We start from the raw sequence: 14,398 nt of genomic DNA on the forward strand, positions 1-14,398 counted from the left end.
CATGCAGGCATGAAAACAGCATGCAATTTCATTTGCAGGCAAGCACATAAAGATGCTATGCAATGCAGCATTGGCATGAGCAATTTCCGTTCATGAAACCATATAAGACCAGGCGTTTCCAGGCAAGTATACGCAATACCAGACCTAGTGGAAAGCCAATCCTTCATGCGTTTCCGGGAATGTACACAAAGGCACAAGTCCCAGCGGAAAGCCAAGTCCTCCAGGCGTTTCCGGGCATGTACACAAAGGCACAAGTCCCAGCGGAAAGCCAAGTCCTCCAGATATTCCGGGCATGATAACATCAAGTCCCAGCGGAATATCATATCCAACTATACAGCATGACACGTGTCAATCACATGCATAGGCACATTCCATAAGCCATGGACACCAATCCAATATGTACATAGTGTGAAAGCAAGAGTGAACCATTCGGGTGGCCAAATGGTGACATATCACAGCACCCGCCCACAGACGGCAGGCCCCCTCCAGTCCCAGAGAACCCCCCCCCCCCCCCCCTCTCGATGTTGCAGCCAATTCCTCGCCGGACTCCTCTTCTAGCCCTCAGTGCCCAATGGTGCCGGTTGACCCCACCCTCTCTCCGTCTGGAGGCTTCCCCAGCAGCCTTCCTCTCCGATGGACAGCGTCCCTCTCCAACCTCTCCGCCTTCCCCGCTCCCCCTCGCCTCTGACTCTACCCGCAGTCGCTCCATTTGTCCCTTCCTCTTCTTCCATACCCCCCCCCCCTTTCTCGCCTCTCCAAAGCATTCCCGTCAGCCCCCTATAGCCCTTGATCCGGAGAGGAGACAGCTGACAAGTTCTGTTCATCACTTGATTCATCGTTTCTCAGAGCCAGTGGCGATGACCGTTGCGGCCTCACCAGTGAGGGCTCTCCCACCTAAATCTCCAGGTGGGCCCCTAGGATCTCGCGCTGTCAACGCCTCTACAGCTCGTAGCCGCAGCTGTATAGTTTCCTGCTGTCGCCGTACCTGTAGCCCGCCTTTGCAAGAGAGCCGCCGTACCTACCCATCTGCACTTCCCCGCCATCATCGCTTCTCCAGCAGGCAAGGTATTTCAGGTTCTACTGATTTGGGTATTACCAGTACACTATGTTCGGTTCCAAAATTTGAAAGTGTAGGTGATGTAGAATTTCCTAAACACCATCCTGGAACAACCTGATGCAAAACACAAGCAAGAGAAATGGAGAGAGAAAGAAAAGGTGCACGTCTTGGCCAGCCTTGGGCTGCCATTAAAAGGGTTCTTGACTCATCAAAAGTCCTAAATCTAGTGACTCAGCTCCCAGTGGACTGAATGATCTAACCAATGAGCAAGCAATGCCTTATATAGGCCTTGGGATTCCCTATGCCATATGGACTGGCCAACCTGCTGTCGGCCAGGTCAAATAGATCCTCTTCATGCGCTGGCCGACAACCACCTGATTCTCTCCACAAGCCTCCCTTGCCCATACAAGCAGCACAAGCTCCTGAGTCTAGTCCAAAACTGGTTCTTTCTCTGTTGCCCTCAAGGATCAGCCCTGGGAATGAGCATGCACATGTCTTGCACATGACACACAGCCACGCACAGACAGGTCAACCCTGTGTAGGCCATATGGAGGAGTAACATGGGTCTGTCCTCTGTGGGTAGGGCTGATTCACAGCCAGAAAGAGAGGCTTGTGGGTACGCACAGAGGACAGCTTGCGTGCATGCATTGAGAGCAACTCTTGGGTGCTAGAGAGAATCAAACACATGGCCAAGAAAAGAGCAAGCAAGCTTTTTTTAGGGGCACCAGCTTTTTGCTATAAAAGGAGCAAGCAAGCAGTTTTTAGATAAAGTGGGGCAAGTTTGCTTTTTCTTTTTTTTTAATAAGATGGAAATTTTACAATAAGAGAAGGCTACTTTGGAAGTTTTACAATAAAATCTTTGCTGTTTTAAAACACAAAAAGAGGGACAACGTTTTCCCTGCTTTATTCCCGTAGTTCTCTTATAAAGCAGTTGGCATCATCTTTAAGGGGGCACACAGGTTCTTCCCTCCTACATGCGAGATGGATTTGTTCCTTCTCCTTTGCGGATACACGTTTTCCTTGTCACGCCCTTCTCATCTACCCTAAAAGGCTTTCTTTAACCTTTCAATTCTTTCTAGCCCATAACTCATCACCTTTCTATCACTGCTTAGCACACCCGTTTAGTGTGCACCGGAGATTAATATTCCATTAGGTCATCCAGCAGTAATGACGTGGAGTTGGTTGGCGATGATGACTTTGAGCAAGTGAAGCCACCGGTATGGCAACGATTTTACCAGCCGGGCTGGAAGATAAACGGGACCACGTCATCCAAGATCCCCGGAGGGAGGACAATTGTTAGCATGTATCATCTCCTGTTGGTGGCTATTTTGGTGTCTACGGGTGGCCTTCCCATGTTCAAGCACCCCCCCTATTTTTCATGGGCCTCTGATGTGGGCTGCCAACCCTTTTTATGGCATTTATCCCTATTTTTCAGGTCATGTAGGAGTCATGGGTGAGTCGGCCAGTGCATATGGAGAGTATATATATGCTGCCCCTCCCCCTCATTATCATCATTGGTTTTTGGTCATCTGGCAAGCAAAGTTCAGCCCTCTGCCTATGGAGACCACTCCTTGCCTACGGGCTGGTTGTATCCATCTTTCTTCTTGAGGATTAGTGCATGAGCGTTTTGCTTTTTTCTCTCATCTCTCACTCGGTGCTTCAGCGGTGGAGGCTGATTGGTGCTGTTTTTCGCCGCGTTTTCACGTGAGCCTGATGGCTGCCTACAGTGTTTTACACCTGCATTTTCATCTCTGGAGGGGCAGATCTCCATTCTTTGCGTTTATTTTCCTCTCCACTCACTTCTATCCCCCCCACCCTCCTTACAACTGTAGAGAGCAGCTCTTGGGCTGTTTTGGTGCTTGTGTTTTTCAAAGGGGGCATCATGGCACTCATTCAACCCCGAGCAGTTCAGATACCCACTCTTCCGACTTTTCCTACAGATGTAAAGTTGGATGGCACAAACTATGACGTCTAGAAAGTCATGGTGGAAGCAGTCTTGGAGACATACGATCTTCTAGAGTTCATCACTTGCTTGGTCCTCCGGTCTAACCCGGTCACCATAGAGGATGAGGATACAAGGATACCCTTATGCATGAAGTTGCTCTACGGAATCGGCTTAATGCCTGTGCCTGGTCATTCATCCTTCTGAGCTCTCAACCCTCACATCAAATGGGATACCCATGCACATGTTGCTTGGAAGAAACTCTCCGGCATCGACAACTAGAAGACACCCCTGAAGAGAGTTTCCCTAGAGCTTCAAACGTTGAAGCTTTCACCCACTGATTCCACTTCCATGCGGGATCACATCAACAAACTAGAGTAATTGCAATCTGAGATTTCTGGGTGCAGGAACGAGGTTTTACCAGAACTTCTTCCTATGGACTATTGAGGATGGATTCATTTAGAGGCCTGGATACTTACATAGATATGTCTCGTGTGAAGCGAATTGCGACGATTGGGTAGATCCGAGTTGAATTGCGGCGATTGGGCAGATCCGAGTCTCCTCTCACCACCTTCAAGTGGAAACTAGGAGAACGAAAGGCGTTGCCACAGAGGATAGGATACATAGTCTCCACAGCCTAGAGGTCGAGACAGAAGAGCAGTACATCTGCAGCTGTACAGTATACTATGAGATCCGGGGGAGATTTCACCGCCTCTTCCAAGAGAGCTTTGGTTAATTGTCCACGATCACGGACTTCCCGGACCAGCGGTGCCTCAAGCTCTTCCTAATGGAGCTACACAAACATAGAGTTCTCCATCTCAAAGAGCGCAGATCCAGACTAAGGGTACCTCACAGCCTCCAATGCAAGCTTCTTCTCAGTGGCACAAGAGAGCAGCACTGGAGAACAACTTGATGACCCATGGGATCTGAGGAGCTCTGTGATGGCAGACTAGAGAGCACACACATGCAGCATTGGAGATACCACACTTCCTTGAGGTCACTAGAGAGCACACACAGGCAGCATCAGAGATACCACTCTTCCTGGATAGAGCGCATCAGCTGCAGCACGAGACGTCCCCGCATCACAAGCCCCAAGCAACCATCCATTCAGCAGCTCCAAATCCATGAGATCCTCCGGAGAAACAAGAAGCCCACCTCCATCCCCTGCCTCCCCCGCAGTGGAGGTGGACATAGAGAGCATATATGAGATCACAGAAGTCTCCCCCACACAGTGATCATTCTCCACATGGTAGTTTTTATCTTATATGAGCGAATTTTATCTTATATGAGCAAAGTGCTACTTTTGTACTTTGTATTGAGCAGGCTATCTTCTCTCCTCATATGATCATGATCACGATTGTATATGTAGCTAGTCATTTCATTTTCTTTTCTCCCTCACACAGTGATCATTCTACACATGGTAGTTTTTATCTTATATGAGCAAAGTGGCTACTTTTGTACTTTGTATTGAGCAGGCTATCTTCTCTCCTCATATGATCATGATCACAATTGTATATGTAGCTAGTCATTTCATTTTCTGTTTCTCTTCCATGATCAAGTTACCTCATGGGAACTATTGTAGCACTTATTGGTCCATAGACCCTTTGAGTTGGATACCTTTAATATAACTCTCTTGTTTTGTTTTTCTTTTCCATGATGAGACATACCATGGATAGCACTGTGGTCTCATAGACCCATTGGGTCTTTAGATGTTTAATCTAACTCTCTCTCTCTCTCTCTCTCTCTCTCTCTCTCACACACACACACACATGGTGGTTTTTTCGTTCAGCTCTAGTTGGGTTTTTATTATGGTTTCAGCATGATTTTCTAGCTAAATGGACACAATGTAGCACTTCTAGTCTCATAGACCCCTTGGTCTTTTGGAGAAGTTAATCAAACTTTCTTTCATTCTTTTTTCCTCCCCTTAGCTGTTTAACATATGAGCTCCAAGTTCAGCACTAATTAGGTCCAAGCCCAACTCCTTGAACAAGCCCTTCTTTACTTTTCAAGGTGCACTACTCTTCCATCTCCTTTTGCTTCTTTCAACAAGGCTTGAAACATCTTCCCCTAGCAACTAAAATAGCAGCCAGACCTCATGTTTCATCTGCTAAATTAATTGAAGACCTCTAGCAGACGGTACTCATAGGATAAGGCAAGCATTATGCGATGGTTCACTCTTTTGTGTGTAATGTAACTCTTATTACGTCATAGAATGGAAAGAGGGGCACCAAAGAATGGTCAAGCACAACACACGCAGATGCAGGTAAGGTACAACCATCAATCAGAGCCAAGTAAAAGAAAGCACATGTCAATACAACTGAAGAACAAGCCATATCATTGCCAAAACTGCACACAAAGGTGAAGCTCCTGTGAGAAGAGGATCCAAATCTAAAACATTGGGCATTGAATTTTTTCTCCAAGGATGGATCTACAGAACCCATCGGGCTTTCAAACTCTCTTTCTTTGTCCTTTTCTAGATTTTCATGTTTTAAATGCTCAGTGATATTTTGATGAAAGGGGTAAACGATAAATCATACCAGACTTGCCAAGCTGCTCGGATATCTTTGAGAGGTCAGAACCACCAACAACACCAACCGCAACTACCTAAATTAAATTTCAAAACTTACATAATCCACACTTGTTTGCCAAGCATCTAGTCTAGATATAGATATAGATATATAATATGAAACAAGGTCCATGGTTTCAAAACAAAATCCTAGTGCTTCTAAAACGAAGTGCCAAATTCACTAGGAAGGAGAAACAAGCCCTACCTAGGAAGAAGAATATTCTCTAGATGAAATGGAACTCACCCGGGGGACTAGGGCCTTTGACACACTTTAATACCATAATTGCATAATAAACATCATAATATTGGCCACAGCCACTTAACCATATTCACAAAGCTGAACTATGGAAAAATATCCACAATGCTGAAATTGAAACGTGTACGCATGGACACCACACGCAAGCCCCCCCCCCCCCCCCCCCCCCCCCCACATCCCCGGAATTCTTTATTACCAACGTGTATCTCAACGGTACAAGTTTTGGGGGCTCACCCAATCACTAGGATTCTTGCTAGATTTTCCACATACAAAATGCCATGATTCCAAATCAAAGGGGCTTTTAACATATACCACAAAAATTCTGAAATTCCCAAATATCATGTACTTTGAACCTCTTGTGGGTACTGATCTTCCTCATCCACACGGGCCTTCAACAAAATGTACTTGCCCAGACAGCAAGGTCAACACAAAACCATGCCAGTCCAACTTGTAACAAAACAGCCCCATCAAGTACTCAATGTAGATAAACTTGTATATACCTAGATGAATCCAAGAACATGGCCAAAATTCACCTTATAAGGAACTGCAATTTATAACCTCATGGTAGTCATCCACAAGACAATAAACCATCAACTCCAACATGCATAGTATGGACTAGATACTATGACATCCCCACTAATGTCATCAGTGCCCAATAGGGGGTGTAGAACTTGGTATCAATATATGCTCCCACACCCCCCCCCCATGCACGCACACAGCATACATTCATACAAAGGTCTGTGTACTGAGTTTCTATCAGAGCTCCAGATATACAGGAATGAAGCCTAGCACCAAGGATCATAACAAATAGAAAGAATTATTACAACAAAAAAGTAGTTGATAGGGCATATGCACCACTAAAGATAGAAAGAATTAACACAATACCAACTGGCTGCAACTTGGATGAAAACTTCACAATGTGGTCCGCTAATATAGCATAAAGACATAAACTATATTGTAAAGCTTTAATAGCTTAATTAACATGATTAAAGACTTGATTAATGAACATAAGACAAACACTGCAGGAAAAGACTGAATGATTGCATTGAGACAGGGGCCTTTCTTAAATAGAGATCGAAAAGGTACAATTGAAGAGGCACATCCATGTGAAGGAGTGTGCCTTTAATGAATAGGCATGTCCTTTAATAGTGACACGTGTGCAAGGGTGTGACCCTTCACAGGTGTCTTTACAGTTAATGAGAGATTAAGGAATAATTAGGGAGAGATTAAGAGAGTTAGTCACAATCGTGACATTCCCTCCCACTTAAAATAAGACTCCTAAGAAGAGATGATTGTCTTTGAAAGAATTCCCGAAGAAGTTTTGGATATTCCTGAAAGTCTTTATCACTTTGCCAAGTAGAGTCAGAATCATCAAGATCTCTCCATTTAACCAAAAATTCTGTAATGAGCTTATGTCGTATTTCTTTTTGTCTGACATCAAGAATTTTCTCTCGAATTAAGAGTATGTGTTCATCTTCGATTTCTGGAACATAATCCAGAACATCTAAAACTGGAAAGTCACCATCCACAAACTTCTTGAGCCAAGAAATATGGAAAGTTGGATGAATTCTATCCCAAGAAGGTGGCAATTCCAACTTATAACCGAGAGATGAGTTCTTCTTAATAATATGAAAGGGTCCATAATATCTTGGGCGAAGCATTGGAAAGACTGATTTCATTGTCTTGTATCGATGAGAGGCAATATATAATAATACCAAGTCTCCTTCTTGAAATTCAATATGACGACGATGCTTATTAGCTGTGCGCTGATATTGGTCTTGTATGCTGACCATATTATCCTTAGTCTGTAGCAGAATATCTTGCATCTCTTGAATGAGGTGGTCTGCTAAAGCCACTTTATGTTGAAGAACAAAGTTGGCAGGAACAAGGGAAGTATGGCCATAAGCTGCTTGAAAAGGTGTGACTGAAAAGAGGACGATCCTTTTGATCGGTGAGGCTATTGAGAATTACTCCATTGGGGATTAGGCCAGGAGGTAGAAGTGCCAGAAGATTCTCTTCAACTATCTTGGTTCATACGAGACCCATTGGCTTTCTCAAAGGCATTAGCTCGACCGGAAGAGGCCAAATTTCGAGAATTAATGTTTGTAACGCACTCTGCGTAACATATGGCATCGACCAGATTGACAGGAGTATATTTCTAAACATCAGCACGCAGTGTGGGTTTAAGACCTTCAACAACGAAGGCATGGAGTTTGTCCGCCGGGAACAAGGAGTCAATCTCCAGTATCAAGTTGGTGAACTGGAAGATATAAGAGGCCAAGGAACCATTTTGGTCCAAATGGCATAAGCGAGTACAGGCTTGGAAATCCGCATTGGCAGGTATCAACTGCTTACGGAGAGGACCCGCTCGAATTTTTCCCACGTTGTAACCGATTTTCCGGCGTGCTGTCGTCGTTGCCACCACAATAAAGCAGTGTCTTTGAGGAGGGATACCGCGAAAGTCACCTTTTTGGAATCAGAAAGGGTCATGGTTTCAAAGTATAACCGCAGTTTGTAGAGCTATTGGTCTAAGATGTGCTTATTGCGCTGACCACCATAAGATTCAGGGGGTTTAATTTCCAATTTCTTTGTTTTACTAGCTTGTAAAAGACGATACAGAGTTTTAAGGTCGTTGCCTTCTACCTCGGAAGGAATGACGTCTTCGTCTGCTCGTACTGTTGCTGAAGCATCTGCTGTTGGTACTGAACTTGTGTGCCAGTGGCGGTCCGTGTGGAGCTGCTAGATATGTGAAGCCAAGGATGCCATGGACTCCAGGAGTTGCTGTTGGAACCGCTATTGAAGTTGCTGCAAAGCTTGCTGCCATTCTGGACGAGTTGGTGTGTCAACAGGTTCCGTCATGAGAGAAGATGCTCATGTAGAGGAACAGGGTGACGAGGCTCTGGGGGTTTTTGCTGCTGATGACGCCGCTAGGCTCTAGTAAGAACCATCGGCTAGAGGGTGCGGCATTTGTAAATCTAGTGAGGAGAGGCTACATGCTGGTGAAGCGGCTATGGACCATCCAGTGTAATGAGGACGATCCTCTAGAACTGGACTCGCACGAGAGTCTGCTACTGGAGAAGAAGGTATAGGGGTAGGGACAACTGCTGGTGTCAAAGGTGTATAATTTAGTATAGAAGGGTGCACAATGAACGAAGATGGGTAAACGTTCTCAGAATAGGTGCAATATTCATGAAAAATGATGCTGCACTCGGGAAGGATAGCACCCAGATAAGAATGACGCCTCAGTATAAAACAGTAATGATCCAGATCCTGTGCGAAAAAACGAACACGGATCACCCACACATCGAACTCTCGGAGGTGAGAAGTTGGTGTGGCTATCTGAACACGGTAATAAGTGGGCTGTAAAGAGGGGGGCACACTCACTGGAATAGGGACAGAGACTGGTGGAGAAACACGAGTAGGAGAGGGCACTATGGACTGTGAGGGTGTAATCTATAAATAGCTGAATTCATAGGTTTCCTTTTCCATAAGCCGTCGAAGAAGAGGGTAATGTGAGTCCACGTGATCTGGGAGGTGCTCTTAAACCCGTAAAAAGTGATATTGGCCCCTGAGAGCACGCAAAAGAATGAAGTGACGGCTTTCGAATATTCTAATGCACCACATTATGTGAGATTTTAATGCCCAAGAAGATGGAAAATTACACCTAGAAAATGTTGCCATAAATGATGTTGCTGCTGAAGGAGAAGCACCAGGGAGAAGGCTGTTGTCCAACATGCGAGTCTTCAAAGGGGAGTGGCTAGTCCAAGCAAAGAGTGTAGACAGCAAGATGCACGCTCAAGGCAAAAGGCTAAGGTGGGCTGGAGCCGTCAACAAGGAGGAGGCAGCTGCAGGCTCTGGCGCACGCAAAAAGAGGCATGAACAGATGGCGGCTCACATATGGTTTTTTTTTGTATGCGTGGCAGTTTACACATAGGCCCTTAGCGTATTTTTTTGTTTGTGTTATGAAAAAAAAAAAAAAACAGCTACTCATCGTTTTACTTATGAAAGGGCAAACAGCTAGAGCGAACCCACGAAGAGGTGTCTACTCGATGGAGGGGTAGGAGGGGTGCCTTTCCACAAAGGGGTACTAGATGAAGAGGTAAGCTCCCTTATTTGCAGGTTGCATGCTGTCTGCATATGGCTGGCCCGGCATTAATCAACAAAATTTGGGAGTTTGGGGCTGAATTTGATGAGGCATTCTCCCATTCAATACCTGCTACACCCAATCTTAGGGTTTGGGCTGACTAATTTTAGGGTTAGAGTTAGGGTTAGGGTTAGGGTTTGGGCATGTCACAGGACGGGAAAAAGTTTGCTATGATACCACTGTAAAGCTTTTATAGCTTAATTAACATGATTAAAGACTTGATTAATGAACATAAGACAAACACTGCAAGAAAAGACTGAATGATTGCATTGAGACAGGGGCCTTTCTTAAATAGAGGCCGAAAAGGTACAATTGAGGAGGCACATCCCCGTGAAGAGATGTGTCTTTAATGAATAGGCATGTGACCTGTGTGCAAGGGTGTGACCCTTCACAAGTGTCTTTACAGTTAATGAGGGATTAAGGAGTAATTAGGGAGAGATTAAGAGAGTTAGTCACAATCGTGACATAGATGAATCCAGGAACATGCCCAAATTCACCTTATAAGAAAGTGCAATTTATAACCTCATGGTAGTCATCCACAACACAATAAAACCCGATAATATCCATGGATAAAACCTGATTTGCAGAACCTCCTCATCTGTAGACAATCAGCCCATACATAAGACTATACAGGTACCAAATGTACAGTAGGTACAAAAGAGAGTACAGCTGGTACACATGGCAACAGGTATAGTTAGTACTGTAAGTACTATTGGCAGCTGCAAAATAGGTACACACAACAAAGGTACAATACTATCATGTGCATGCACATGTACATGATAATCCCTGAAGGGCAACACATAAAGATCAGATTTAGAACCAGATTCAAGAGCTTCTACAACTAGTATTGGTAGGGAAGACAGATGGATGGACCAAGAGGCTGTCAGCCAGTAGGTAAGGGGTTGATCTTATGTCGGCTGCAGCAAAGATATTTTATGTGTCCAGGGACCTTGCCGACAGCAGGTCGGTCAGTCCATATGTGCTTCCCAAGCCTATAAAAGGCAGCACATAGCTCATTGTGAGGCATCTCTCACCTTGTTGGGGTGCTAGGTCATAGACTAGGTTTAGACTAGAGGATTCTACCTTTTATGGGGCAGCCTATGGCTTGCCAGATTTGTACACCTTTTTGTATATTATGAATATACTGAAAACTTAGCTATCTCTCTCTCTTCACTCCATCTCTTGTTTGCGTTTCACATCACGTTGTTCCAGGAAAGGTGTTTAAGACTGAAAGAAGACTCCCAAAGCTTCCGCATGTGACATTGGTATCAGAGCATCAGGCTTTACAAGGCTACACACTGATGGTGTCCTAGATCAAGGTGCACAGTCCAAGGAGAGTAACCATAGTCACAGGGGACAAAAGGGACGTCTGCTTGGAATGCGGGGCCTAAGTTTGGTTATCATTTCCGCTGCATATTCCGACAACATAGGGGCTGGACCCCGTCCACCTCAAGCCCACCAACCTCTCCCATCGACTTGCTTCCTTACTCTCACGTATCAAATTGGCGCTACCATTCTGCACTGAAAATGTCACCATTTGGCCACCCATTTGGTCCATCTCCATTGCTGGTGCCACTTCTATGGGATTGTCACTCCATAGAGCAGTCAGATTTATGCCATGTTAACTTGAGGCCAGGCCGGTGTCATGTGAAAGGGCCAGTCACTTTGTGTCAAATGGATGGGAACCAGTTTCATGTCACCTGTGTGTGACCAAGATCGTGCCATATGGACAGTAGCTTGTATCATGCCGCCTGTGTATGACCAGGATGGTGTCTTGTCCATGTGACTGTCACTCCATGGCAGGATCTGTGTTTGTATCGCCTATGGGACTATTACTCCATAGGAAGGCTAGGGTTTTCACATTCAGTCGCACCAAATTTGTGCCCGACTAGAATGTGTTGTACAAATTTCATGAAAGGGAGATTTCGTCCATTACATGTGCACGTGCATTCATCTTTGCATGTCTGACTTGTATTTGTGTATCTGCCTGCTATGATGTGCCACTTACTGAGCGGGGACGCTTGCCAGTGAGCCGTGAAGCTTGCCCTTATCTTCTGACATGTTTTGTTGCATATAGACAAGAGCAAGTAGACTGCAGAAAATAGACAGCACAAGAAACACAGAGAGATAGGTGTGTAAACTCTTCTCTATACACAAGATCCCGCAGAAAACTGAATGAGGAAGTGGTGGGAGCATGGAGCCTATTTACATGCCCCTATGAGAGCAGTCGGCCAGCACTGAAGGGCCTCCACGACTGCATGAGCAGTCGGCCAGCAAAGAAAAGGTCCACGACTGCATACATCCAGTCGGCCAGCCACAGGACTGCAGATGGGACAGTCGACCAGCCCTGAAGTGCTCCTACCAACCTCTGGCATCCCTCCCCACCACTGGAAAAAATGGAAAAAATAAGGGAAAAATACGGGGAGTGAGGAAAAATGATAAAACACCTTATACAGGGCGGGCACACCCACAACAGAGGCCCTGGTGTATAAATATAGACAGGAGATGACTTCTAACACCCCCTCTCAGCTCCTGGCTGTGAAACCAACCCAAGGGAGCTGGAGTGCCGCCTGAGCGTAGCCTGAGGTAGAGACTTCGTGAAGAGGTCCGCCGCATTGTCCTCCGTCGAACAATAAAGTAGCAAGATGTCACCAGCCAAGATCTTCTCACGTACAAAGTGATACTGTATCTCTATATGCTTGGTCCGGGCATGGAAGACCGGGTTCCGAGCAATAGCTATACAACTCTGGTTATCGCACTGGATGACTGTGGGCTCCTTCTGTGGAAACCCAATCTCGCCTAGCAGCCTCCGCAGCCACACAACCTCACAAGCAGCACCACAAGCAGCTCGATACTCTGCCTCTGTCGAAGAAAGGGCAATAGTTGGCTGCCTCTTGCTGCTCCAAGAAACTGCTCCTGAGCCGAGGGTAAAACTGTATCCTGAAGTAGATCTCCTCGTGTCCGGATCTCCTCCCCAATCTGAGTCACTCCAACCTTGGAGCCTGACTCCATTCCCTCCTGTGTAAAAGAGTCCCAGATCCTTCGTACTCTGCAGATACCACAAGATCCGCAATCCTGCGTCCCAATGAGTCTTCAATGGCGTCTGCATAAAAGAGCTCAACAGCCCCACGGAGAAGCTCAAGTTCAATCTGGTGTTCAGCAACCAGATCAATGAACCAATCAACTTCCGGTACTGCGAGGCATCAACTGGCTCACAAGGATCAGTAAACGGTTAACTTTGTATTCGGCTCCATCTGCGAAGTAATAGGCTTGCAGTTCTCCATCCCAAAGGCCTCAAGCAACTCATGAACATACAGCTCTGCTGAGAGATGAAAAAACCCCTCTGGGTCTGCCAGATCTCCAATCCCAAAAAGAAGTGGAGTAAGCCTAAGTCGGTCATCTCAAACTCCTTTGACAAGGCAGCCTTCGTCACTCTAATGTGCTCCACATGACCGCCAGTGAGAATGAGATCATCCACATAAAGGATGATAAGCGTGACCATGCTGCGTTCCCGAAAGAGATACAGGTTCGGATCTGCAACCGATCTCTGAAATCCAGTCCGAATAAAGAAGGAATCAATCTTCTGATTCCAAGCCTTGGGAGCCTGCTTAAGACCATACAAGGCCTTACGTAACCTGTAAACCATCCCTTCAGATCCTGGAACAATAAAGCCTGGAGGCTGCTCAACATACACCTCCTCTTGCAGGTCACCATTAAGGAACACAGATTTTACATCCATTTGATACACGAGCCACCTCTGAGAAGAAGCAAGGGCAAGAACGGTCCGAATCGTGGACATCCGTGCTGTCGGTGCATAGGTATCCTCGTAGTCGATGCCTCGCCGCTGAGCATAACCTTTAGCCACAAGTCTGGCTTTGTGTTTGTCCACCGACCCATCAGACGCGTATTTGGTCTTAAAGACCCATTTGGTCTTAAAGACCCATTTGGTCTTAAAGACCCATTTGGTCTTAAAGACCGCTTCGACAGCCTCGGTACCAACTCCCAAGTGTGGTTCTTCTCGATGGCATCAAGTTCCACCTGCATGGCTTTCCTCCAAGTATCCTGTGAAAGGGCTTCCTTTACGGAAGTGGGCTCTTTGTCCCGCATGATACGAGACATCAAAGCATAGTTCACCTGAAGAAGCTCCGCTGTATTGCTTTTATCTCGGACTCTATGTGATCTTCGAGGGCCCTCCTCTGTGGTCCACTCGGAGGGTAGCTCCGTGACACCTGACTTCCGAGAAGGGTGTCTAACAACCACCTAGGTACTCGAACAGATCGTGGAGCCTCCTGTGGTCGCGGGGGCTCTACTCCAGCTGCGGGCTCAACCTCCTGTGATGACTGAGGTTGATCAACTGGAATGATGGTCTGGGAATCATCATCAGACTCCTCTGGATCTCCAAGAAGTGGCGGCTCCTCGACAGTGGACACTGG

At 46.0% G+C, this 14,398-nt stretch overlaps 1 protein-coding gene across 6 annotated transcripts in view; it reads right to left on the reverse strand.

Moving 5' to 3' along the window:
• Nucleotides 1–14,398, reverse strand: part of PMM (phosphomannomutase) — a 49,700-nt gene that overhangs the window by 15,359 nt on the left and 19,943 nt on the right. For all 6 annotated transcript variants that reach the window (XR_015265203.1, XM_086793744.1, XM_086793742.1 and 3 more), the window contains exon 4: nucleotides 5,537–5,603. Coding sequence is in view for 5 of the 6 variants with exons in the window: in XM_086793744.1 (XP_086649870.1) it covers nucleotides 5,537–5,603 (67 nt within the window). In the remaining variant the exon portion in view is untranslated. The remainder of the gene's footprint in view (nucleotides 1–5,536; nucleotides 5,604–14,398) is intronic.

Source organism: Cibotium barometz, chromosome 60 (genome assembly GCF_041138505.1).
Source record: "Cibotium barometz isolate CiBa-2024 chromosome 60, ASM4113850v1, whole genome shotgun sequence".
Classification (NCBI taxonomy): domain Eukaryota; kingdom Viridiplantae; phylum Streptophyta; class Polypodiopsida; order Cyatheales; family Cibotiaceae; genus Cibotium; species Cibotium barometz.